The sequence below is a fragment of the Stenella coeruleoalba genome (genome assembly GCF_951394435.1).
Source record: "Stenella coeruleoalba genome assembly, chromosome: X".
NCBI lineage: Eukaryota > Metazoa > Chordata > Mammalia > Artiodactyla > Delphinidae > Stenella > Stenella coeruleoalba.
This window is the reverse complement of record NC_137152.1, coordinates 119,018,706-119,045,780: the sequence shown is the minus strand read 5'-3', so window position 1 is coordinate 119,045,780 and position 27,075 is coordinate 119,018,706. Positions and strand designations below refer to the sequence as shown.

General features: G+C 44.6%; 1 protein-coding gene across 5 annotated transcripts in view; it reads right to left on the bottom strand.

Moving 5' to 3' along the window:
- The window catches only part of AFF2 (ALF transcription elongation factor 2), a 492,108-nt gene that overhangs the window by 84,481 nt on the left and 380,552 nt on the right, over window positions 1–27,075 (bottom strand). For all 5 annotated transcript variants that reach the window (XM_079909775.1, XM_079909777.1, XM_079909776.1 and 2 more), the window contains 2 exons: window positions 23,687–23,783; window positions 5,918–5,955 (listed from right to left, as the gene is read on the bottom strand). In XM_079909775.1, coding sequence (XP_079765901.1) covers window positions 5,918–5,955; window positions 23,687–23,783 — 135 coding nt within the window. The remainder of the gene's footprint in view (window positions 1–5,917; window positions 5,956–23,686; window positions 23,784–27,075) is intronic.

Sequence of the window (27,075 nt, the reverse complement as noted above, 5' to 3'; positions counted from 1 at the left end):
GCTGACATCGTAGAGAGCACACGGATGACTGCTGGCTTCAGGGATCTCATTCAGAGGGACCTAACCCTCAACGTCCCCTCCCCTCATTGAGAACTGCTCCTCAGGACACCCACAACTGATAAAAATCATCGACAGTATGACACAGTAAAAGACACAGGAGACAGTCTATCATTTCAGACATGGGGGATTTCTTTCCCTCCCGTGGTGGACTTTTTCAATCATCTGCTCACCTCGAGTACTCTTGTTAGAGACTGGACACCAATGAACAGGTCCTAGGTTTCTCAAACCACCTACGGAGGCCAGACCTCCATGTGGTCCTTTTATTTTGCATAGAGCGGGGCATCCGATTCCGTATCCCATGAACCCCTGTGCTGGATAAAGGTGCCCTCTGGTCCAACACATCTGGGAAACCTTGGGTAAGACAAAGATAAGCTGGTCTCTTTCTACAGGACCTCTCTGAGCCTGCGTTATTCACAGGGTGCTCCAGGAAAGGGCTGGCACAGTGTCTGCCGAAGCTCCGTGGTGCTGGAGCCTTTTGTTCCGAAAGGAGACAGTCCCACAAGACTCGGCAGAACACAGTACAGAACCCATGGCCTTATCGTTCTGAGAGGACATGGAGGCTGCAGGGATGCGCTGCGTGTCTGTGACGTGCATGTGTCCAAAAGCACCAGAGATACAGACTCCAACCACAAATCACCTTTGGTCGCAGGGGTCATCTAAAAGGCTCAACCCAACATCCCTGGAGCCACGCTAATCTATCTAACGTATTTCTTTAAAACTTTAGTGATGTGGCTTGTCCCCCATTTCATGAATGCACGAGGCAGAAATTATGGGAAAAGGCACTGTGTGTGTGTGTGTGTGTGTGTGTGTGTGTGTGTGTGCCCGCGTGCATGTGTGTGTATAAACGCATATATCATATATGCAACGTTTATAATGTATGGGCTGGTACGCATCCACATCAAACTTTAACATCAAGTATTTCCTCAAATAAGCATCATTATAAAACAGAATTTGAAGCTTTGGTGTACGTTTAAGAGGTGGAAGAACCATGTAAATAACCTAGCTGAGGTGTGTAGCAAGGAAGGAACATATCCGATTTCACACCACAAGCTAGCGTTAGATTCAGGACTAGACCCCAGGTCCACGGGCTCTTTGTTTACGTTTAATAACTAGTGGACTAACTGGCGATTCACAGTAACAAGGCAGAGGTCTTCAATGGTATCCGACTCTACCAAGCTCATTTCTCTTATGTGGATAAGCTCCGAGGGCCCTAGGCCACCATTTCTTCCGAGCCTCAGTTTCCAGTGGGTCCTTTCACCGTCTGCTACCTCAGCAGCAGTGTCTCAAGCCAGCAGTCTCTGAAGTCCTGGTCCTAACGTCTCTTCCTCCTCTCCCTCTCCCCCATCTTCTCCGATGGTGATATAACTAGAAGCACTTTCCATCCCGAGAGCTTCCCCTGTACCTTATCTGTCCCCACTTAACAAACGTATGTCTCTCTATCTTGTATTTAGTTCTTTACAAACCGATTTGATCTCTCCTCCTGGACTCTAAACTCCTCGAGGGTAAGACCCGTGTCAGATTTATTTTTAATTCCCTCAGCATCTATCACAGTTCCTGGAATGCTGGAGATCCTCAGTAAATATTCATTGGATGAATAATGCACAGACGTCGTGGTCAGGAAGATCTTTGTGGCTATTTGTCATTTTCAATAATGAAACCACCGTATCTATAAGACGGATCAGTGCCTAAATAAAGCTGTAATTTCCTAAGCAGAGCGGATGCGGGTCCCGATTTGTGAAAGACAACCACCACGTTGCTTAACGTTGTTAACGTGTAAACGCAAGGAAGAATTTCATGCTTGCTAACGGCTTGCTTGCCCACCCTTTTGGTAACAGATGTCAACCTCGGTTAGATTCAACTCAACTTATTAGTGCATGGCTTTTAGCCAAAAGCAATTCACATTTGCAGAAGTGTACTATCACATATGTCTTAATAACAGAAATGTGTTTTTTTTTAAAATGTATGTGATAAGTCACATATGGTAAAAGAAATCTGTACATCTCTCAGGCCTTGACGCCACAATGAAGCTTGCAGATAATTGCTGCAGAACGTTCATATACAAGCGAGAGTCTCTCTGACACATGAAAGAGGCACGGTTTGAACATACTAACCAAGCTTTGATACGGGCATGGTTCCAATTGACTGATAGGTACACCAGTATCTCTCGTCCTGATCACTGATCTTAAGAACGTACAATTTTGATTCTTATCCTCAGAGGTAACGTTGAATGTTTCAAGGTAAAATCGTTAGTGTATCCAGGTACATTATGTGCTTACATTCACTAAGCGTATATTTAATTTCTCCTTTGTATGGAGTGTAATTAATGAGTACCACCGTCTCCCTACGGTGATGAAAGAAGCTTACAACCATGAAGGTATTAAAAATAAATTAAACAAGTGGCTGAGAAATAGGGAGGGGGAAGGCGAACCTTTAGAGAAGAAAATATCCAAAGTACATAACATTGTGAAACATTTACCCTCACTTGAATCGAAAGCTTAATTAGCCTTAGCTAGATCTTGGGAAGTAATAGAATTTTAGAAAATGTATATGCCATTTGCAATACATCCATCTACACACAACTTGGAAGCCTACCAACGTGCTCTAGTTATGTGTTTACGGGTTTCTGAGGCATCACTGCTCCGTCAATGGACCTCATATCCATAACGATTTTCAATGATCCTGAATTCGGAACGGTCTCTGTGCTCCGAGTAAGGATTGGGTGATACCTCAGCCCCAGAAAGTCCTGAGCACAAGATAAAGGGCTCAGTAAATACCTACTCAGTGTTTTAGAGGACAAAAAGAGAAAGGGTTCATAGTTTAACCTTCGCTGTCACGGGAAAGTTTACATCTGCACCTTTTCCTACCTGACCAGCCAGAGCAGGGGTCAGCAGACTTTCTCTGCAAGGGGCCAGAGAGTAAATATTTTTGGTTTAGTGGTTTGTACAGTCTCAACTCTGCCACTGTAGCACAGGAGCCACAGGCGATACTGAAACAAACGAGCGTAGCTGTGTACCAGTAAAGCCGCTTTTCTGGACACTGAAATTTGAATTTCGTATAATTTTCACATGTCATGTAATAGTCTTCTTTTGACTTTTTTCCCCAACCATTTGCCAAACTCTGCACCAGAGGATGACATCCAATCACACATAATGATCATCTTCACCAATCTGTGTTCATACGTGAGTTGTAAGTGATGCCTCCAGACCTCTACTTTTCCAGCAAGGCTGTACACGCTTTTCATGGTACGCTCAAACAATCACATGTTAATTCTCATATACAAGATCAAGCCAATAACTGGTCAGAGGCAAAGCAGTTGGTATGAACCAGAGCAACGTAGGAACATTTTACACGTGGCATGAATCAGAAGAAGAGAATGGACGCCTTGGTCAGTTACAACACGCGAACCCTTTGGCCCCGACACTCTACTAGGGTAGGTACCAGTCTTATTAAGCCTCCAGGCCAGGTGCCTGAAAGGAGTGTTTTCTGGGATGTGTCCAATTTGTTTCCTTGTGCATTCATTCAGAAAACACGTAACAAACGCTGACTCTACTTGGCATCGCAGCGCACTGTGTGTAACTAAAATTCTCTGGCAGACGTCAGAAACGGAAAGAGGACCACTATACGTAAAACTTTTCAAAACTTCGCTTCTGCTCTGCTGTCAGGCAGTTTAATTGAGCCGTGCTCTGAAATTCCTGTCCCTGAGCTGAGGTCTTGAAGAAGGCTGTCTTCTTCAAGTACCCAGATGGCTGTGGCTGGGCAACTGAGTTAGGTATCAGGTATTAGGTACCAAATGCAACCGGACACTCAAACTCACGCTGACAGCGGTATCTTATCTAATTGGAAGACAATTCTCAACACCTCCCAGTCGGTTGTGACTTAGGTTTGCTACTGGACAGATCTTCAAATATATTAAAGAGTAAAATATTGTTCCACGTTCTATTAGTAACCCTTTGGCTCTTCTAGTTTTTCTGTTTTCTCATTACAACATTCCTTAAAGTGCTAGACATTCGATACAGTCTGTACTGTGAATTAGCCAGAGCTCTTAAAAAATATAATTATCTGTAGGGTCGAATTCTCACAAGGAGCAGACAGAAAACTGGTCCCACTTCCAGGCCATCAGTACGATTTAACAAAGCCCCGCACACCGCCAATAGGCTGTCTTGTGCACGCAAAGAGGGAGCTTGGGACTCGCTTCCTATCGGGAGGGCTTGAACTTGGAGATGTCTGTCCCACTGAGGGCCAGATTTACACTCCGCCAGCCTCTGCCCCATCCCTTGTGACCCGGGGCATGCATCTGCCCGCGGGTGAACTGGAGGGAGGGGCGCAGTCGGACTATGGGAAAGAAGATCACTAATGGCCCACCCAGGGACTCAAGACCTGGCCTTGGCCTCATTAGCACCATCCTCTAATCCGTGGAGCTTGCCTGCCATGGGCTTGCAGTAGAGAAGCCTTCCGGGCAAAGACAGAAAAGGAATCAGGCTGCAGAGAAGATTTCAACCGCAACCAAACAACCAGACCAAAATTCAGCTACTAAAAATGCTCCCATAGGACGACTATAGCATAATACATCTCCAGACCACAGATAGCCCTCCAGAGGCTACAGGAGGCTGATAAGGAATATTCCATGGCCTAAGAAAATTAAATTTAGAAACAAAGTACACAAGACCTTTTGGAAAAATGAATTGGAGCTTGGATTTAATGGTGTGCTAAACACTACCCTGGTGACTTGGAAAAGTTAATTATTTTATAAAACACAAGCAGCCTTCTTGTCACTGGCATTAGCTGAACCATTCTCCCAGAAACTATTAAAAATCAATGCAGTCCCAACTAGATAACTGGATAACTAACCATATATATCCAACTCTATCAATAATAACATTAAATGTGAATGGATTTAACAATCCAGTCAAAAGGCAGAGACTGTAAGACTGGGTGGGGGGGGGAAACAAGATTTGACCATATGCCATCTACAGGAGACACACTTTATATTAAAAGATACAGATTAAAAAACAAATCAATGCACTCCCCATTTCTGCATTTGTTATCCACTCTAATGGAAGTCGGCTGACATAAGTTAACACATAGTTCCTAGAGATGTGATATTACCAGACCTGTAGTAACCCGGCAAATAGAGCAGATCTTCCCTAGGCCACATGGCTGGTGGAACTGGTATGCATCATAACACTGCAATCAGATGTCACAAACCCAAATGACAAGACAGCCATCTTTAATTTGAAAGTCTCCCTTCTGGAAGAGACAGGCTGTCTAAGATGTGCTATATTTAAAAGAGTGCTGTGCAGCTTGTTTATAATTTAAAAGTGTCTCATAAAATGCCTTGGAAATAGCTGTTAGCTAGAAAAACCTTCAGTTAAATATATTTTTATGAGCTCTTCATTAACAGAGTAGCGAGGCCTTGATGCTGAGGTGCCAAACCTCCCCACGTGGCTGGAAATCACTTGGCACATTTTCAGCCATTTACGTCTCTGTCATAGGTCCAAGGTTTGCAATTAAAAATGTAATCTTTTTAGCATGTGCAAAACCCAAAGGCTTGAAGTGCTCTGCATTGAATATGATTATAATAGTATTTGGCATCTACTCATGGACGGCACATATTAATTTATGTAAACTGGGCATAACTTGGAGCACTTCCTCATCAGGACCACAGGAAAAATCAAAAAGCTGGTCCCTGCTCATTGGAGGGTTTTTTTTTCTGCTTGTTTTGTTTTTGTTTTTGTTTTTAAATTGTCATGAATAGAGATGAACTCAAAATCAAGGTCTCTTTTATGACCTTCTTCTTTCACATGCCTGGAGTACATTCAAATGAACACTTCCAACTAATAAAAAAAAAAGAACTTACGTTACAGGATTATTCTTAGATTTTGCCTTTTCAACAGCCTGTGAACAGAAGAAAAAAATGCAATTAGACAACATTAGCAGGCATAATCTTTGCAACTAGTTACCAAAACAATAAGCAATATAAAATGCTCTTCAGAAACACGAGGAGCTAACCAAGGCAGGCTGCTGGAGATAAGCAGACCGGAGACCCAGAAAGCAATTTTCCTCTCCCGGGGAGCGTGGTTACCGGTCCAAGTGCAGCTTTCAGACACAGGCGGGCACTGCCAGGGCTGCCTGGGAAATTCAGCAGTGCCTGTGAGAGTGGGCCCTTAGGTTCATAACTCCATCCTCCTCTCTCCACTTTTCCTCCAATTTTTTTTTTTAACCTGAGCCCTGTGCTTGTGGAAAACAGCGATCATTAAGAACTCCCCCATTCCCACTCCATCCTTTCACGTTCTGGAAAATGGCTAATTTCAAAGGACCACACTGCCATCCACATTCCGAGATAAGACTCAACTCTATCCTTCCTCATGACTCCCCTAAGTTTCCTGTATGGTTCTCCTTTCTATTTGGGCTGACCATCTGTTGATCACTAGAAAGGGACTGATGATTTATTGAGACCTTGTCTCCGTTGGGTGAAAGAAGACAGAGAATCTGGTTTACTGTTCCTTTTTGTGAGTGTATTTTGAGCTCAAATAAATTGAGATGAGACCAGGTCTTTAAAATGGACGTATGAACTTTGTATATGCTTGACTTATGTCTGAAATTTTAGAATTAAAACTATAAGCTCTCTGTATCTGTCTGTATGTTTATATGTCTGTGACTCAGAAAAGTCTTTCCCTCTAATTATGTGAATATGTAATATTTTCCTACCTCCAGATAATACCAACCAATTAGATTTTAAATCCCTTACACTAAAGGAGCTCATTGTGATTGGCTTAGAGATAAGGAAGTATTCATATAATTGGCCGTTCTCAATATTTCAGAACTATCTCATCTCCCTCCTCTGCGTGCACCTGCTTGGATTATGACAGGGTGTGGAGGCAGACACAGAGGGAATGGTCATGGGCACATCTGGGGATTTTTAGATCTCTGGTGGGAAACCGTTCACCCTGCATTGCTCCGGCCCCCTGGCTGCACCTGCCCGGTGATAGAAAGGCCGAAGTATCCGTTTCTAAAATCATTTTTATTAGCAGATACCACAAAAGGGCAAGGGCTGACCGATGGCTTGGATCAATTTCCTCCCGTGGAACCTTTAAGAAAACACACACCAAATCATCGAAATGAGGAAATCTCTGGGCCTCTTGGCCTGTGTGCCTTAGATATGGAGGCTGGTCCCAGTTTATTGCTGAACCCATTGATCTGTGTACAGTCCATTTATCATTCATGAAAAGAGCTAGTGATCTTCACAGTATATTAGAAGAAACAACTCAGATCATCTGTCAACAGCCCTCTTATTTCTGTTTCCCTCTCCACAGGGATTGCATCTCCTTCGATTCTTCTGGAATTAAAATGTTGCTAAGCAACACAGCTGGGGGCGCTGATGGCAGAATGGCTACAGTCTATCAAACTGTTTAAGCACCTGGAGGGTTATAGTGATGATTTTTTTTCATACTTCTGTAGCATAATTATGTCATCAGAACCAAACTTGTACCCCGCCAAACTCTTTCAGGCTGTAGAAATAACATTCAGTATGGGGAGCGTTGAAGCAGCGGTTTGCCAACCTCAGGGCTCTTCAGACTCTTTTAAAAGGTATCCATTCGGAGACCTGTATATCTGTGAATCCTGGAGGTGGGTGAGGGCTAAGAGATGAAGAGAATCCTGCTATAAATTAGAAGGCAGAGGCAACCACTTGTAACAGACTATTTAAAATCCAACATTGGACTTGACATCCTGAATGACCAAGGCATAAGCATACTGAACCTTTCTGTGCATAACAACTCAGTGCACTTGGAAGCAATTTGTTTTAAATCAATGAAATACTTCCCAGTTTAGACATTAGTGTTGGAAATCCAAGTCCTTCTCTTCTATTGAGTCTCAGGTTCTGTTTCTAGATAAATACCCGTTAATATTTGGGCACTTTCTTTGGCTCGGTAGGCAAAAATCATTTTCTCACCATCTGTGGCTGAGGGTGAATTTTGGCAAGTACAGTGAGAAAGAGATGGAATGAGGTAACAGGTGAAAATGAGAAAACAAGGACTATGCGTCTGGCTGGCCCAGTCATCTCTCACAGGTGTTTAGGGTATGAATGCTTGAGCAGTCCCTTAAAGGATGCTGAAAGGAAGAGCCAGATGCCGGCAAGGAGTGGGGGAGAGACCTTGACCTTCACTACAGAAGCACAGGCAGTCTGCACGCCCACGCTGGCCTTTTCTACCACCTTTTCTCCCCCAGTCCTGGAGGGTGGAATAGGATATGGCGGCGGGCTGAAGACAGGCCATTGTGGAAATCACGCGAATCTGCTTTTCCCAATCCCTTAAAATCCAAACAAATCTGTTCTTAAAGAAGACTTAGATTATCACAAAGTAATGGACATGGTGTTCCAGTGGTTTCCTTTGAAAGCGAGCTAGATGTGATGGGCTGAGCGTGCCACTGGCCGAAGACGGGGAGGAGAGAAATCAAAGTGACATTGCTTAACCTAGCTTTGATTCAGCGACATGTTTTCTGAAAAGTCTTCTCTTCTCTGTGTGTCGAGACTGTCACTTAGACCCAGTTATTTTTCTCTAATCAGGAGGCACATAATCACATTCAAGGCCAGTTTCTTTGAAACATATGTCTTTTTATACAGTCATTATAGGAAAATAACTTCATTCAAATTAATTTTTTCCGGGTTGCTTGGATAGTGATGGAAAATAGGCTGAGAGGTTTTCTTTGGAGATTAACCCAGGATCATTCCAGAGTCCCCAGAGCTTTAGTGAGATGCTCTCATGTCACCCTCCTGTGCGCTCACCTCCAAATGAAATGGTTGCAGGGGGTGTCCACCAGGCATGAGAAACGGCTCACCATTTGCGATCTCCACTTTCACTGTAATTTGACTTTTTTTTTTTTTTTGCGGTACGCGGGCCTCTCACCGCTGTGGCCTCTCCCGTTGCGGAGCACAGGCTCCGGACGCGCAGGCTCAGCAGCCATGGCTCACGAGCCCAGCCGCTCCGCGGCATGTGGGATCTTCCCGGACCGGGGCAAGAACCCGTGTCCCCTGCATCGGCAGGCGGACTCGCAACCGCTGCGCCACCAGGGAAGCCCTGACTTTGTTTTAAGCACGCTATAAGGAATTATTAAGAGACTCTGAAGAAAAGTTAAGTGAATTATTTGCATGCAAAATATATATGGCTTTAAGGTAAAAGAACTAGTCTAGAAAATATACAAGGAGAAAATTCCTCTTTTCCTTTTATACAAGTTCCAGATACATGTTCAAGAATGTGCTATACCCTGCAAAAGGAGGGAACTCAAAATGAAATGATACAGTGTGATCCACCAAGCATTAAGAGGGTTACATATTGGGATTACAGCTAATTTTGAGTTTAAAAACATACATTAAAGTAATTTAAACTGATTGGAAAATGGAGGCTAGATAGTTAACACTTATGCTGCTTTAATTTGTAACGTCTATATGCTTTTGAAAACCTATATTCTACTTATTTCGTGCCACGTTTCCCTAACACGATACTTACCTTGCCATCAAGGAAGTTCCAACATAAGACAGGAGGATCAAGGGACTTCTCTGGTGGCGCAGTGGTTAAGAATCCACCTGCCAATGCAGGGGACACGGGTTCGAGCCCTGGTCCGGGAAGATCCCACATGCCGCGGAGCAGCTAAGCCCGTGCGCCACAACTACTGAGCCTACGCTCTAGAGCCAGCGAGCCACAACTACTGAAGCCCACATGCCTAGAGCTGGTGCTCTGCAACAAGAGAAGCCACTGCGATGAGAAGCCCACGCACTGCAACGAAGACGCAACGCAGCCAAAAATAAATAAATATTTAAAAAGATAGGATGATAAAATAAATTAAGATGTTAAAAAACATACTCCAATAGGGTGCAACAAGATGCAATGGGCTACAGGTGGAAAGAGTGCTGTGCTAGAAATCCACAGACCTGGGTTCTGCTACCAGCTTCGCCATTTCGTATCATCATGACGTTAGCGATGCGGCCAACGCCTGTGAGCCTCAGTTTCCTCATTTTAAAAATGAAGACCATCATTCCTGCTCTGTCTACATCAAGGGTGGTTGTGAGTAGCCAACATCGATAACAGTGCTCTAGAAACCGCAGCACGCTAAGCAAAAAAGCGCATCTTGAACGCGACCGCATTCCGCGTAGGCGTCAGCGCGTACGTTTTTATTTTTACTGGACTACAGTTGATTTAGAATGTTGTGTTAGCTTGAGGTGTACAGCAAAGTGGTTCAGATACATATTATTTTCAAAATTTTCCATTATAGTTTATTATGGGATACTGAATATAGTTCCCTGTGCTATACAGTAGGTCCTTGTTGGTTACCTGTTTTATATATAGTAGTGTGTACCTGTTAATCCCAAACTCCTAATTTATCCCTCCCCCACCCCTTTTCCCCTTTGGTAACCAGGACTTATGGTGCATTTATATATTTTTATAGCCAGAGAGTTGATGGGTTTTCTGACCAGTGGCCAGGCTGTAGTATCAAATCTATGCAGTTATTCCAACGAGGATTACAGAAGCCATTCAGTTCCTCTCTCCATATCAGAAGCAGTTCTGGGGTGAACAGAATGCTTCTGTCTGTTAAGTCCTACTCGATGAAGACTCTGATGTGTTTAGATCCTGCCAGGCCTAGCCCGGGCAGGGCCTCTCACACAGGCCTCTGCCCTGAACCTTCTTGGGATTGGTGTTGGTGGTAGAGAGGTCAGGACACCTGAGTGCACACGCTACTGCCCCTCACACTCTCTCCTCCTGCAGGGAAGCCCAGGAAGCATCGTTCTTTTCGCAGAGACTTCTTCATCAGCCATCCCTCCTCTCACACCCACTCCATCCGCAGGGCTCTTTGCTTCTTCATTAACATTTGCCCCTGAGGTTGGGAAGCCCTGAGGATGCTACCCTCAGTGAACCTCCTCCACGATATGGCAGCTTGAGAAATTATAGTCCCAGGGAGAAGACGCTCATCTCGTTCCAAGGGCTGTTTATGAGCCAATTCCTGTCTCATTACCAGCATTGTATTCTTCCTGGTATCCTGCTAGGCAGCGAGTTTATTTCCTCGGGAGGGATGATGTGGCTAAGGACATGCTTGGAGTTGCTCACTCATTAAATCTAGCTTCCTAAAAGGAAGAAGGCCCTTGTCTTTCTGTTACATGGCTGCGCCAAAGCTGAAGTGACTCGAGGGCCACAGTGAATTACATGAACCATCAAATGCAGTTATCGTGAAAAAACAGAAAGAAGGAAGGGAGGAAGGGAGGAAGGAAGGAAGGGAGGAGAGTGGCTCTCTATTGAGCCCCATCCTCCAGGGCAGACAGAACATCCTATTTCTTTAGGGAGAAAATGCTACAGATGATAAAGTGGAAACTTGCTAGTCACATTCTATATACTGACTGAACTTCTACAAAATTCTTCGGTAAGGGGATTCTGCCCCAGTGATTACATATCATGAACTGTTACTTTAGTCCAATAGACAAGTATACTATATTCATAAAAATATTTGGGGGCTTTTAAGGAGCATGCCCTGAACGTTTATATCCAGACTTACGACGCTACACCCCCCTGAGACTGACAGAAAACAAACTCAGTGCAATATGTTGGTCTGTTGGTCTGCTGAGACCATCAAAGTGAGCACTTAGGAGGCCTAGAGAGACTGGAGCCATGGACTCATTTTACAAGGCCACGTAGTCAGGCACTGCTTTCCTCCGTAATCAATAATCATACTGTCGGTCAAGCATAAAATGCGATTCTGTTACCACTGTTTTGCATGCCTTTTACATTTCCTGTTGATATGTTTTTTCCTGGCATTCTACTAGCAGACACACCCAAACTGCATGTATACAATACATTTCTTGATAAAAAGTGAAAAGTCAATCATTCAGATAGTTTCAAATAACTGGATACTATGCATTATGGAAAGAAGACAGAAGAGCAATCGATTGCACTGGTTTTTGTATTTCTATGTTTTACCTTTAATTTTTCATGGGGCAACTCTGCGAGACACAGCCATACCTTCATTTAGTGGCAGGTACTGGTAAACTGCATTGATTGCTAAGTTCAGGAGAGAAACTCCTCTATTAACAAATGAACTCGTCATTAGGGTATTCAGATGGTCGAAAATCAATACCTACAGAATGGGTTAAGTCAATTAAAGAGACATATCCTGAGAGCACTTGCACAAATATAAAAATGAATTGCTTAATTACAGCATTTAAATAGATTGCACTGGAATGAGGAAAACATCAAGAGGCTTACATTCTATCCTACGGGCTGAGGTATCGGCTGGCGGCACGCACGCACACCCAGGATTGCAGCTTAACAGGAGAAAATGTCACTCAGCATTTTGCAACACCTGGATGCCTGCCTGAATTTCTGACAATCTCTAGGAAGACACTTCCCACTATGTTTAACCCTCTGGTGGATGAGTGCCCAGGAGGGAACATGGAAACATCCTGTATTTGAATCTTGAACCTGAAAGAAGCAAAAACACCTTCCCTAGCTTTAGAGTAGTGGGCTTCTCCGATTTTAATTTAATTCATTGTTTTCGATGCATACGTGATGTAGGCGTGTGCTAGACACCATGGGGGCAGGATTAAAATTTTGACGGGCAGAGACTGGAGGAAATTTGTTCCAGGTGTCCGGCACCTGATAGTCACTTAATAAACGTGGGCTGGGTAAAAGAATCGGGGCTGATGGTAGAGTCTGAGAGGTCTGAGCACTGCTCCGGGGATGAGGGAGCGTCGGCGGGTCCCCAGCTCTGTGAAGAGAAGAGAAGAGGCCTCTGGAGGAAAAGCTGGGCTCCAGGACCGTGTGCATCTGGATCCGTCCTGCAACTGCCCACGAGGCTTGAATTCACGCCCCAACGAGGAGGGAGTACGGAGCGGTCCAGACGGTACATTTCCATCGTGCTTTCCGGCAGAAGGCTGTGCCCCCTCCTCACCCTTCCTGCAGCTATGGTCTTGCTGGAGACTTACTACTTCTCACTGGGACCACAGCCACTGCCTCTCCTTTGGGCCGCTGGTCTCTCTAGCGTTACCCCATTTTATGCTCCCTTTGATCATGAATCCCCCATAGCTTCCCCAGGCTCATCGAATTCCTGATCAACTTCACCCAACCTGCCGCTCAAGACCCTACCAAGGCCAGTTGAATACAGGCCTCATAGCGGGTCCTACTTGTCCCCGCATGTGTAGGAGTTTTCTGCGTGTCTGGCCCCGAGACGATGCGATAACAGGACTCAGTAGTGCCTGCATTCCATTAAGGCTTGCTCCCTCTAGGCTGACTCTTTTGCTGGATACAAAACCCTTTAGCAAGATGCATTTGTCAACTGGTGATTTTGTTTATAACCAAGGTTTTGATATATTGTAACTTAATGAAAATGAACTGTCTTTGGTGAAGAAGCACGTTTCACTCCTAAGACTCATCTGTCGACACTAATCATTCTCTAAGTGGAGTAAATACGGAGACACGAGGCAGAGCAGCTCAGCACTGGCTTATTTATTCTGCCCATTAGAAGGGCCAAGGTAAGTGGCACTCAGTTATTCTGTTCCCCTGGGGCTTGTGGATTTGAAAATTCAATTTTCTTTCCCCCAGCCAATCCGAGCCTTCTTGCCTCTGGTACTGGGAGGCACCCCTCGCAAAATGACACGTGTCCTTTGCTGGGAGATGATAAAGACCTAATGGAGGCTCTCTCTCTACTGTGTGTAACGAGGAAAACGGGAAGAGTATTCTTAGTGCCTAGTAGGTACCCAATAATCTAAGTATGCCAAAACCTACATGGGAGTGAATACCGATGACATACCTTCAGTAATAGCAGACTAGTGTGTTCAGGCTTTCCGTCCCTTTAGAGCGTATTATACTCTGGCCAAGGACGCTACATCCATTTTTATCATCAATCTGTATTAGAAAACCCAGTAATCCTTCCACCCTCGTTTCTCCTTTATTCTCACACTATGACTACACTCACAACACTCTGACGCCAGATGTGTGTGGGGTCTTCCCACACCAAGCAAATCTCTGCAACGCCAGCTAGGTGCCCGGCCATTTAACTCAATTCTGACACTGTCTACCTGGAGAGAGCATCACATCCCACTGGTTAAGGGCTCAGTCCCACAGGACTGCCTCCGCCCACTTCAGATGCCAGTCTCAAGCCCAAGTTGTCACCTATGCTTCTGATCAATCGGCTTATACATCAGAGGTTCCAATAGCCACCCTGGAAGCTCCACGAACCCCATACATGCTCCGTAAAGATGGGAGGGTGGGCTTGGGCATGCCAAGCTTCCACTCGTGGCTTGGTCTTTCTGGTGACCAGCCGGCCCGCATCCAGGAGCCCACCAAGAGTCACCTCATTAGAACAAAAGACACTCGTATCACCCGGGAAATTCCAGGGGATTTAGGACCCTGGGTCAGGAACCAGGGTCAAAGACCAAATACTAGAACAAAAGATGCGCCTACTGCTTTTATTACTGAGGAAATTATGAGGGATTTAGGAGCTCTGTGCTGGGAACCAGGGCCAGAGACCAATGTGTATATTCTCTGTTATTTCACAATACAACTGACTTCTCTGTGCCCCAGTGCCCTTGTTGGCAAAATTAGGCAGCTGGAGTAAAGACTCTCTGTGGTCATTTTAAGGTCTGGTAGTCTATGTTTTAATACACACACAAGTATTTCAGCATACACACACACACACACACACACACACACAATATATATATACATATACAATTCAGGGATAAATATGGAACCCCCATTGTGGAGTCAACCTCCATTAGCAAGAAATAAGATCTATTAGCAAGTTTATAGATGTTTAGATCTAATGTTCCGAAGATCCTATGAGATACTTCATGATACGTGCGTTACGCCCTGCCGTATGTTTTGGAAAGGTCTGCTGCTTTTATCTGCCCACCCACTTGAATTTCGAATCTTTAACCTAGGATCGCTAGCTAATCTCAAATTTGGATACCTGTTCTGTGTGCTTACAATGCTTCTGCTCTTTGCTCTTGCTAAATCAATAGAAATAAGTAAATACATCTGCTTAAGAAGACAGATTCTGCTTTCCATTCCTGACAAGATCCTTGGGCGTTTGCAGCCTACCTGATAGATTTTCCAGCAGATGGCAGACATTTGGGGAACAGAATCAAGCATTCCTAGGCCCTAAACCAAAGCCCCAGAACATTTTTCCAAGCCAGCATCTAAATTTCAAAATCTTACATTTTCAGTTTGGCAAAGAGTTTTATTACTGGAGACATTCGTACTGCTCTAACAGATGCTAGAACCCTGATTGAACTCAAAACGTGGACACCTCCAATAAACTTAGGTACACGTGGTACACTGCCTGGGGGTTGTTAGCTGATGACTAAGACAGAACCTCCAGGCTGCAGCCATGGATTTGGGACCCAAACTGGGGCAATGAAGGGGCTTAAGGAAAAGAGCAAGCTTGGACCAAAGACAGAGTGGGGATGGGAGTGGCGAGAGGAGCGATGCTGTCCAGCCACTTCCTGCAGCCCAGAGGTAGCGACAAGGGTAACACGGTGATACCTGTTCTTTCCAGCACTTTGATTCCAATTGACTTAACGATTCCCAGCTTCCCAGAGGTGGCTGCTACTCTCCCTACCACCCTCCGCACAGCGCCGGATATGTGCCGTGTGCTCTCTGTAGACAAAAGGCTGTGGTCATCCCTGTCCTACTGGAGAGTTATCGTTTCTGAAAGAACAAATTGTACACATTTTTGTTTCCCCTTGGACCTTGGGGCAAGCAGCACATCCTCGCCAACACATCGCCTCGTGTGATTTAAGGCCATGGTGAGAAAGTGTTATGCTAAGCAAAACGGCCATTGGGTTTGCGATGGAAATGCTCATAGATGGACACTTCCTAAGTGGTAGTGGTTGTTCGTCAGTATCCGGTCATCAGCAGCGACGGACATGACACGCGTGCAAACGCTGTGCTCCTCTGCACCTGTGTGCTCAGAGCATTCTATGAAGATTACAATAAGAAGGCAATCTACGGAGATTACGAGTCAAAATATTTGGCACTAAAAGAAGACCTAATTACAATGAAAAAATTCAGCAAGCAGGTTTCTAAACAGTCCTAGACTTGCCTGGAGCATATTAAAAATCACATCATACAAGCCCTAAGCAATTTCTTATTAATCTAGTCTCTATGCTAACACAGCCAAATGGAAAACACAATCTTGGGACTCTGAAGGCCAATGTTATTCTATTAACCTTATATGTTATCCTATTTACTTTCCTGTCTTTAATGAATAAATTAAAAGATCCGTATAGATTTTATTCTGCTACCTTCTGCAGCCTTCACAGCCCAAACGCCATGACATTTTGTGGGGCGTTTCAATGAAAGGCAATGGCAGATAAACTGTTTACATTAAAAGACTCTATCAAAGTTATTTCGCACCCGGTTTCATCCTAATCCATCTGTTGTTTCTACAGCCCTGACGGGCTGACCTCTCTTGCCGTGGGTGCTATATTGATATCATTACGGAAGAGGCCTTCCCCAGCCTTTCTGCTGATAACAAAGTAAATGGAAATGTAGAGAAACCTTGGGGAGGTAACAACTTGTTCAGCGCGATGAGAGAAGAACTGTGGCTAAAACATAGGAAGCATTATAGCAGGGAAGAGTATCTGTTGTCACAACGAATGAATTCACTGTAGCGCATCAGGGGCCAGCCGAGAGCAGCAGTAAACTGTATTGCCCCCCTTTTCATTAGCAAACTTTAAACAGAAAAGTGGGCTTGAATTTCACTTAGCCACTAGGTTTGGAAAGTTCAGTATGCATCCCAAGTACAAGGAACACATCCCAAAGCTGCCAGCATGTTCAGATTTTCTGCTACCATGTAATTCATTGCATATGCAATTATCAGAGAACAACCTAGCCAGCGAGCTGGTCCCACAATAAGAACAAAAACAAATAAACAAAAATGAATCAAGTATAAAACCCAAATCAAGAACCTGGATTAAAAGCTCGAAGACAATATTTTTCTGTAAATGTTCACAGGCTTGAGGTGCAGCTCTGCTACTAGCATCTAGTTGAAAAGTCCAAAACAAAAAGAAAAGTCCACACGTCCCCAGTAACATGCTTTGAATTAAGTACCACATTTCTAAGGGCAATCCCTTGGCAGAAAAAGAAAGAAGATCGGTTAAATAAAATTGGGTACATCGGAGCAACTTACGATAATATGTCCAGACACAACTCATTAGAATGTCTTTGTGCTCAAAGCAAACTGAAATTGTCCAGCTCTGTTTTTAAAGCACCCACACACCACTCCAAGCTTTACCTATAGAGTCCTTTAGCTGAGCCTGGTCACTAACTGAGCATTTCCAGCCATAGTGCCCGTTTTTGGAATTTCTAACTGGGCTAAATGAAGTCACCTAAGGTTTCAGTTTCATTCACATTAATCATAAGATGGTATTACTATTAGAATTCCCTAAAGGTCGTTTCTAACAATACCTATTTCTTTTATGGGCTTTATAATGCTAAAGTCTGATGCTGCTAACACCAGTCCGAGATGATTAGGGCAAGGGAGAGCCGTGTCCGGATCTAACCCAGCTTCAAAACCCAGGCATCACAGACCGTCCTGCTGCCAGGGTATAACAGACATTACATGCTTCAAGCTGCGTAAATCAAACATCAGGATAACATGCAAGGAAACATCAAGGAGATGTTTACCTGGCTCTATGAGTGTGTACTGGAGGGGGCTCTGGAGTTGGGCCACCACACATTCTAGAAGCCTTTGGAATAGGTCAAATTGTGGATAGGTTAAAACTTCAAAGATGACAATTTTAATAAACCTGTCAATACGATTTCGTTGTTAAAAAAACATTTGTGACGGATTAGGCTACTCATATTGAAAGAGGAGCACCAGGTCTATATCTTTAGATCTTTCACTGAACTGCAAACACAGCATCAATAACTGCTTCTCAGCTGTAAATGAAAATTGATTCCAGGTTTAACCCCTCATTTTCAGGAGTTCTTTTAATCCCGAGAAACATAAGAAGAAAAATGGACCAAAAGAAAAACTGCAGGTTCAGTGGTATGAGGGGCGAGGGTGTGCAGAGAACCCCACGCCGAGGCACATGCAGGAAGCCCGTCCTACTGGATCGTGCTGTGCTCAGGCCAGACCCCAGGGGACTCGTCACAGCATCGCTGCCTGCCGTGCATGACTGGGTTGAAAATGGCGATTCAATAACTGTTGTATGGAGAAGGCCAGGGTTGGGTTTCATATTTATGATGCCAAGAGTGGCAGCTGAGAAGGAAAACGCAATCAGCTGGCTAATGGACATCATGGAGACCCCCATACCCCAACCATGCTATTGTTTTAAATTTTTATTGAAATATAGTTCATTTACAAAAAAGAATATGTGTGTGTGTGTGTGTGTGTGTGTGTGTGTGTGTGTGTATAACTGAATCACTCTGCTGTACATCCAACCCTGTTATTGAGAGCTGACTTCAAAAACAAAACAGAACATACTGCAACTCGTATGTTCACGCAGACTAAGTTCAAAACACTGCATCCAATTCAAACACTGTTCTGGAACATTCCAATGTCCGATGTCAACTTTAAGTAATTATTTATTTTCCATTCAGGGGAAGTTCCTGAGAGAGAACCAAGGTGAGAGTACAGTGTCACAGCAGACCGTTATAGCCTTTCTCCAGGGCACAGTGAGAACTCAGAAAGAGAAATAAGAACTGCGATCCGAAGGTATGACTCAGCTCTCCACCCATGTCAGTCCTTTAAAGAAAAACTCTTTTTCAGAGACACATAATTTTCCTGGAGGACTTGGTGCAGTGTCATTGGCAACCTGGCAACCTTCTTCCTGGGATGTCTAGGTTAAAACTTGTCAGAGCTCAGAGGGGAGGAAACGTCATTCATACCCAATGGATGTCTTTTGGGTGCAGTTAGGACATTCAACCCAGTTCCTAGCAGATCCCTCTGGGCACCAAGGCCAAAATGAAGGGCAAGATCTATTTACCAATGGACCCCAAAGAGGCGGCTTCCAGTTAATGTTTAAAAGGGCCATAAGGAAGAACAACCTCCGATCTGCGTAGCGTTTGTGGCTCTCAAAGCATTTTCTTATACACGATCTTCATCTCGTCCTCACAGTACTCCAATGCGTTAGGCGACAGCACTTTATTCTAGTGTAGTGGTGAGAGATCTGAGACTTTGAGATGTTAGGTGACTTGCCCGATGTCATGCAACTATTACGTGACAGAGCTGGGATTGAAGCCCAGGCTTTTCTAGTCCAAAACCCATGCTCTTTTTAAACCATTTAAAAAATCTGAAGTATAGTTAATTTACAGTTTGTATTAGTTTCAGGTGTACAGCAAAGTGATTCAGTTATACTTACATATATTGTTTTCTAGATTCTTTTCCATGATAGGTTATTACAAGATATTGAGTAGAGTTCCCTGTGTTATACAGTAGGCCCTTGTTGTTTATCTGTTTTATACATAGTAGTGTGTATCTGCTAATCCCAAACTCCTAATTTATCCCTCCCCATCCCCTTTGGTGACCATACGTTTGCAAAAGCCATATGCACTCAACGACCACACTTACAGTTCCTCATGGCTAGGTGCACACAGCTAATACACGTTAGGACAAGACAGAATCTTTTCATTCAAGTTGGCCACATACTGGCTGTTTACCAAGTAGCTAATTCAGCAGCTCCCTTTAACATCCCATTCCTTACAAGAAAAGGGAAAGTAATGGATCTAGTCTCTCAAATATGAGGCTTTTTAGATCGTCACTACAGTAGTAACGATGATGATGATCTGATGACGGTGATGATGTAAAGTAGTGAGTACTTACTACGTGCCAACCGTAGTGTCAAATGATTTGGCCTGTGTTCACTCACTCAATCACCGAATCCTCACTATGACCCAGTGAAGTAGTGCTACCTCTGTTAACCTCCGTGTTACAGATACTTAGGTCTTGAGCCCAAGGTCAACCAGCAAGTGACAGAGCCAGGATTCAAACCCATTCGACCACACGCCTATGCTCTCTCGCTCACTCTCCTCCACGGCGCCACACGACTGATGTCCAAGCCACATGGATGCAGCTGCTTCCCAAATAGTCCCAACCGAGGGAGCAAAATGCGATGGGGGATGTGGAGAGAGCACGCAAGCTTTTCACAGATATTTTCAGGGTACCATCACCATGGCTCTTCCACTGAAACTACGGGCGTATGTGATCGAGCATCTCTGACTTTAAAGAATCACCAGAAGGTAAAATATCTTGTTAAAAATATATTTTACATCCCCGAGTCTCTACGGCCGACAATTTGGCATCTTTAATTTGTATATTACGCTTCTCCCCTTCAGGCTTCCTGCTGTATTTTCCCGTTTGCAGGAATAATACTTAGCATTTAAACACATCCTAATTGTTCTATTGGTGTCTGTGCACAGGACCCGCTCAGCACGGCCAGTACTGCCGTCGGGGGTGCTCGTGGTGGGGCAGGGAGAGGGGAGAGTGTTCTGATGACGAGAGACTTGGGACTGAAATGTCGAATTAGAAACTGACACATCTCAACCCCGTGTTTCATTTTCATACGTGCATTTGCAATGATTCTCTTGGGATTCTTTATGTTGTAAACCATAGCATTAGGTCTTAAGAGCTTTGGGGAAAAGACTGGTGTGTACTCACCAAATCTGGGCAATTTGGGTGCAATGATCATGCATGAGATGATCTGAGGATGTCTCCAGAAAGCTAATGGCTTTTTAATTGAACCACACGTGCCTGAATGTAGCTACCAGGTTCTGAGAACGTCTCTAAGTATAATGACGGCTCAAACCAATGGTGTGGTCTGGCCCCTTGGACACATCATTTATTGTACCAATGCATTTGTTCGGATGCTTTTCCCTCCAATCATCCTGCCACAAATAGATGTGGCCGGAGATGTGATGGTCCCATGTGGCACCATGTTATCTCACCTGAAAAGAAAAAGATTTTGGTGGTTCCTCAATAAGTTAAACATAAATTACCATAGGACTCAACAATTCCACTTCTAGGGGGAAGAATCAAAAGAACTGCAAAAAATTAAAAGATTCAATTCAAAAGAACTGAAAACAGGTGTTCAACAAAAATATATACTGTATACACAAAGGCTCATAGGAACTCTATCTGCAAAGCCAAAAGGTGGACCCAAATGTCCATCAACTGACGAACGGATGAACAAAAGGCAGTATATATCCATATGACAGAATAGTATTTAGCCGTAAAAAAGGAATGGAGCACTGATCCAGGCTACAACATGGACGCACCTAGAAAACATGATGCTAAGTGAAAGAAGCCAGACACAAAAGGTCACAATATTGTACGATTTCATTCAAACGAAATAGGCAGATCCACGTACATGAGTGGTTGTCGAGGGCTGGGGAGTAACTGCTTAATGTACGATTTCCTTTTGGGGTGACGAAAATATTCTGGAACTGGTGTTGGATCCACAAGCTTGTGAATGGACTAGATGCCACTGAATTGTAGACTTTAAAAGGGGGTGAATTTTACGTTATGTGGATTTTACCACCACGACAAAAAAAGGAAAATGGTGTCAATCCACACATATTGGAAAAAGAATACTGGGCTTCAGAAAGCCAGGACTCACCAAAACTTGCTGTCACTGTGGCCTGTGCTACTGCAAAAGCATCCTCTCCCGGCCTTTAGGCTTCGGGCTTCGTAACTAGTCCTGGAACTCGAGGGCTCATGTTTATAACCTTGCTCCCGCTTCTTGCTTCCTGGACCCAGCTAGGGGGAAGTAACCTGTCATTTTGCCTTACCTCAGATATCCCAGTTCAACCTCCCCTTCAAATGAGAAGCTCTGTGGGGAAGGCGTGGCAGGCTAAGGGCCGCGGGCCACAGAGAGCTTCCCGCTCACCAACCGGGATTACCCGAGGGCCTCGGCATTGACACGGTCACCGCATACATCCTAAAACCCCAGATGATTCAGGCCAGCTGACCCGATGCCACTTCTTCAGGTAAAGACAGAAAATAACAACTCGAGAAGCCAAAAAAGGAGACTGCACTTGTGTAATCACATAGAGAAGACGCCAACATGCAAACTCTACCTTCACTTACTGTTGATGACTTGCTTGAAGCATTTTCATTAAAATGTCATCTTGCATCTGTCAAAATCAATGACCTAGGACTGGGGGGGAGGGGTTATTTACCATTGTAATGATTTTTTTTTTTTTTTTTTTTTTTTTTTTTTTTGCGGTACGCGGGCCTCACTGTTGTGGCCTCTCCCGCTGCGGAGCACAGGCTCCGGACGCGCAGGCTCAGCGGCCATGGCTCACGGGCCCAGCCGCTCCGCGGCATGTGGGATCTTCCCGGACCGGGGCACGAACCCGCGTCCCCTGCATCGGCAGGCGGACTCTCAACCACTGCGCCACCAGGGAAGCCCCGTTATAATGTTCTTGTCACTGGCATATTAAATGCAGAAAGCAGGAACGGCAGACACGGGAATTTAAGTGTGCATTTTACATTTGCTCTGGAGTCCATGACCCAGGTAGGAAAGGGATTGCTTGCATTCAGTAAACGTACCACAAGCCCCCGGGAGACGACTGTGTTTGTTCTTGATAAAGCACCAAAGCTGCAAAGATGCAGTTTTTACATATTATCCAAAATGCAAGCAGGATAAAGCGGAGAAAGTAAGGGAGAGGGAAGTTTTGGCTACATAACATTAAGAAGTACTCAATTTTAAAATTACGCGGAATGGTAGGAGTTCTCGTGCGGTCAAAAACTGTAGATGAAAATGGAGTAGATAAGCCTTGAAGAGTCTTCCCTAAGCTTTTTTCTTTGCAGGCTCCTCAGAAAATATTTAGTGAATATGGAATTCTGTATTTGTTAACTATCTTGAAACACTAGTGCATGAGCATTCCTTGAAACACCCTGGTTTCAGTTTTATAACTTAGATTTCACGGTAGAAAGAACATGGTCAGGTATTGGCTTTAAAAAAAGGCGATCCTTCTGTGTTCCTTATTCGAGGCTCTCAGCACACCCAGGAGGACCCCACACGCGAGACAGTTTTCTGTCCCAGAGAAAACACATCAGCATCACTGATATCACGCACTACACTGCCATTCTCACGATTCATACATGATACCCAGCTTTTTCAAATCAAGAGGTGCAGGCTCATTGGAAATGCTGAAAACACACATTCTTGCCATCTAATTTGGCGGTAAGTACTGTAAATATTTGTGATGCAGAATGGAAGAAAACAAGGCAGCAGCAAGTTTTTGCCAAATGCCTTTTGCCTGAAGGTTCATGCGAGCCGCAAGCTACTGGGCACTGACGGTCAGCTGTGTCCTGAAGTGGCACCCCTGGGAAAGGTGAACGGAGCAGTCATGTTTATACCCTAAGGAACGAATGAATGAGTGTGGGCGCTAGGCCTCGTGGTGGAGTCACTTCAGGAAAGTTACACCGCACTCGAGACCACACTTAGTCCAGGAGAGGGAAAGATGTGAAAGTGTGAGCTGATTCGACCTGTTCCAGGGCACTATGCCTGCCCTTGCTTCTCTCCCTCTCTCCAAAGTTCACAGATGAAGCGGGTAGGCTTCTGGAGGGCAAAACCATTCCAGGTCCTCTAGCTCCCTCCCCGTGGGTCCCAAACCGAGCCCTAAACTGGTCCTACCTGGTAGAGCTCAGTGGCAGTGCACTGAGTGGTCAAGGTCTTCACGGGTTCAAGGTCATCTTCATCGCTGCTCAGCTTAAGGTCGTCTTCAAGCATCCTACAAAAAAAGCCGAGTGGCATTGACGTTAAAAAGCGTCTTTTCTAAATCATCCTCAGATACATCTTGCGACGAGGATAAAATATTGGAGCTCCAATCTGACAGCTGCAATTCTGTCAAAGGTGCAGAGGGAACCAAGATTCTTTCAGCTAATTAGATATTTGAGCTCTTATATTTCTGTCAGACTCTGCACACATCCTGCCTCTCTACCTTCCCCTAAATCAAGGGGGGAAAAAGCACTATTTCAGCATCTCCAGAGATGACTGGAGTCTATATATTTTTACTACTGAAAGTGTAATAATGTACAGATCAGTCACTGTGGAGGTGGAACGTGCCGGTGGATCTCTACAGGAAAAGATGCTCGAAGTCTCCCATGAGAGAACAGGGGCATGACGGCGGCCCCCGGCTCTAGAGGCTGTTGTCAAAGTCTGCGGGGGCTCTCCGGATGGCAGAGGCAAATGGCCCGGTGAATCTCCACTGCCTTTCCGTGTCCCCTGCACAGTGGCAGCTCGGTGGCCACAAAATAGCTGGGCGAGAAATGGCTAGTCATTAACCTTTTGATATATGACCCATCTCTTCCCGTAAAATTTGACCCCAGAGACGTAAGCCCATGATGTGGATAAGAAATCTTTCTCTCCTAAGGCAAGGTACCTGAAAAATACGAGTGGTCTGAATTTGGGTGATGAACTATAGCACTTTCAAAATTGTTTATCGAGCACACAGAGCCTTCTGTTTCTATGGGGATATTAATTCCAGTGCCACCCGCTCTCCAGCTCCAAGTCTGAGCTACTGCAGGAAGAGTGACTTATTACCTTAAATTCCAGTTACACTCCTTTCAAAGACCAACTGGTGTTAATATTTTTTATTTCTTAAACGCAGGTTTAGACCTCATCCCCAGCCTCTCTGGACTGATTACTAGTTTCTGAGCACGCTTTGCTCTTTCTTGCTTCCAGACTCTGCGTCAGGCTCAGCTCCCAGGCTAGAAGTCCCTTCTTCAACTCTGGAAGTCCTATTTTTTCCTCCACGGCTCAGTCAGATCCCACCTCCGCCACAAAAGCTTTTGAGGAAGAATCCCTCTTCCCTCTCCCCACCCCAGCTCCGGCTGATGCCAGCTCCAGCTGTCCCCCGAGCACCGCCCCCAGTTCCCACGTGCACAGGCGCGGTACCTTATCTACCTCTGCCTTCTGCACAGCGTCTTCCCAGAAACGATACAGTCCACCAGCCTCATTTTGCAGACAAGCAAAGAAAGGTTCCGAGAGGCCAAGTGCTTTGCTCAAGGTCACACAGCTACTTAGTGCTAGAGCCCGTCCTAAAACTCCCACCTCCTGATTCCCACCTACGTGTTATTTCCAGAAGGGAAGCTGGAAAGCGAAAGGCAGCTTCTAATTTGATAAATAGGGGAGCGTGTTATGTCAGAGGTTATGTCCAAATGTTAGAAAGAGATTCAGGTCAGAGTGGGTTCCAGAAACTCTCCAAAGAGAGCCCAGCTCCTCCACTTTCACGCTCAGCCACATAAGACCAGGATGTGTTCACTGAGGTCTGAAACCCGAAGACGGATATAAAGGATGATTGGTGGGAAGGACAGTTGTTAGAGTTGGTTTCAGATAAACGAAATGTGCAGGATTTATGACTGTCCTTCAAGAGACTAATGGATGTTTGGAAGATCTTAGAGGAGACAAAATGTATCTTGGCATTGCTTTTGCAGTTGCGGGTTTATAACTCTGAACAAATAATTCTTTACAGCACATTGTGCTCCATGAAGACAGTATCATTCTCACAAGCTTAGAACTCAAACATTTAAAAACAACCTATGCTGGGCTTCATTTTCTGTGTGTGTACGTGTGTATGTGTGTGTGTGAATACAGTGTTAATTTACACCTAAGTGTTCGGCAAAATAAATGATAAATGATTCTTACCCTTTAGAGGATCCATTTCTGTGTCAGGGAAGGTGCTGGGTATTTGACCAGCAGCGTGTAATTTGTGATTTGGACCTTACGAAGGAAGTTCCCATAGTAATAATAATGATTAGTCCCATGTTCCAGATGGAAACACTGAGGCCTAGGGAGGTTAGGGAACTTGTTCATGGTCACACAGCTCGGAAATCACGGTGGCAAACATGGAACCCAGACCACCTCCAGCCAGAACTTGAGAGTATATAATGTATTCCTAGAGGATGTAACTTACAAAGGACAGAATATGAAATAAAATCAACAGCAACAACAAAAGCCCCACAAAATAAAACAAAACATATTGACCTGGGATCGAGACGTTTGGGTTCAACTGCGGGCGAATCATAAACTCTGATACCTTGGGTAAGTCATTTGCTGTCTCTGTGCCTCATCTGTGTCCCCCATCCGTTACATGGGATGATAATGAAACTTTTTCACACGGTGGTGGTGGTGAGCATAACATGAATTAATGCATGTGAAATGCTTTATGAAAACGCAAAATAATGCAGGGTGTCATTTATTAGTTTAGAAACATCACCGCAGTCAGAAAATAACGTACAGCATTAATACTGTTAGCAAGTAATCACAAGCCAACCCTTAGTGAGATTTTGCTCCTCTCATTTTAGTTTGCCAAGCAACCTGAAGGTAAGCCGTGGTGACTCGGGAAACGTGTCAGTGTCTCAAAGCTGGATCCACAAACGGGCTCAGGGTCTTCAGGCTACCCTCCTTCAGTTAGAACCAGAGCGTGGAGACCGGAACTCAGCACTTATTTGACTCTCCAATCAGCTCTGTAAGATCTTAATATGGAAATGAAAGACCCTCCAATGTACAGCTCTGCAAATAGGCAGCCAATCTGTACGGTGATTGACATTAAACATCTCCCGTGCAAGAAGCCTGGTACGGATCTGGTTAATAAAGGACAATCTGGTGCATAGATTCAAGTCCCGGCAAACACAGATCAAGGAAGTCACCGGGAAGGCAAACTAATGCGCTCTCTCTGGAGGTGTTAAGCATTCATTTCATCCCACCCCTTCCCTGACCTATTAAGCTTTATTATTGAATCTACATGGACTTGTTTGCGTTTCCATCCATAGCTAATGCTGAACATTACTCTAGGGAAAGTGGAGGATTATGAAAGATTTGGGATTTAATTATTATAGCAGCACCATTCATGCCCATTGCAGTTGAGGTGGTCCCGGCAGAAAAATGGTAATCTCTTTTCATGAGGTTATAATTCCATAGATTCAGCACACACCGGACAGCCCCAGATGTGAACAGACCATGCTGACGTGAACGTCTGCCTACGCGTGTGGTCGTCAACAACAACAACGACTGTGCTTCCA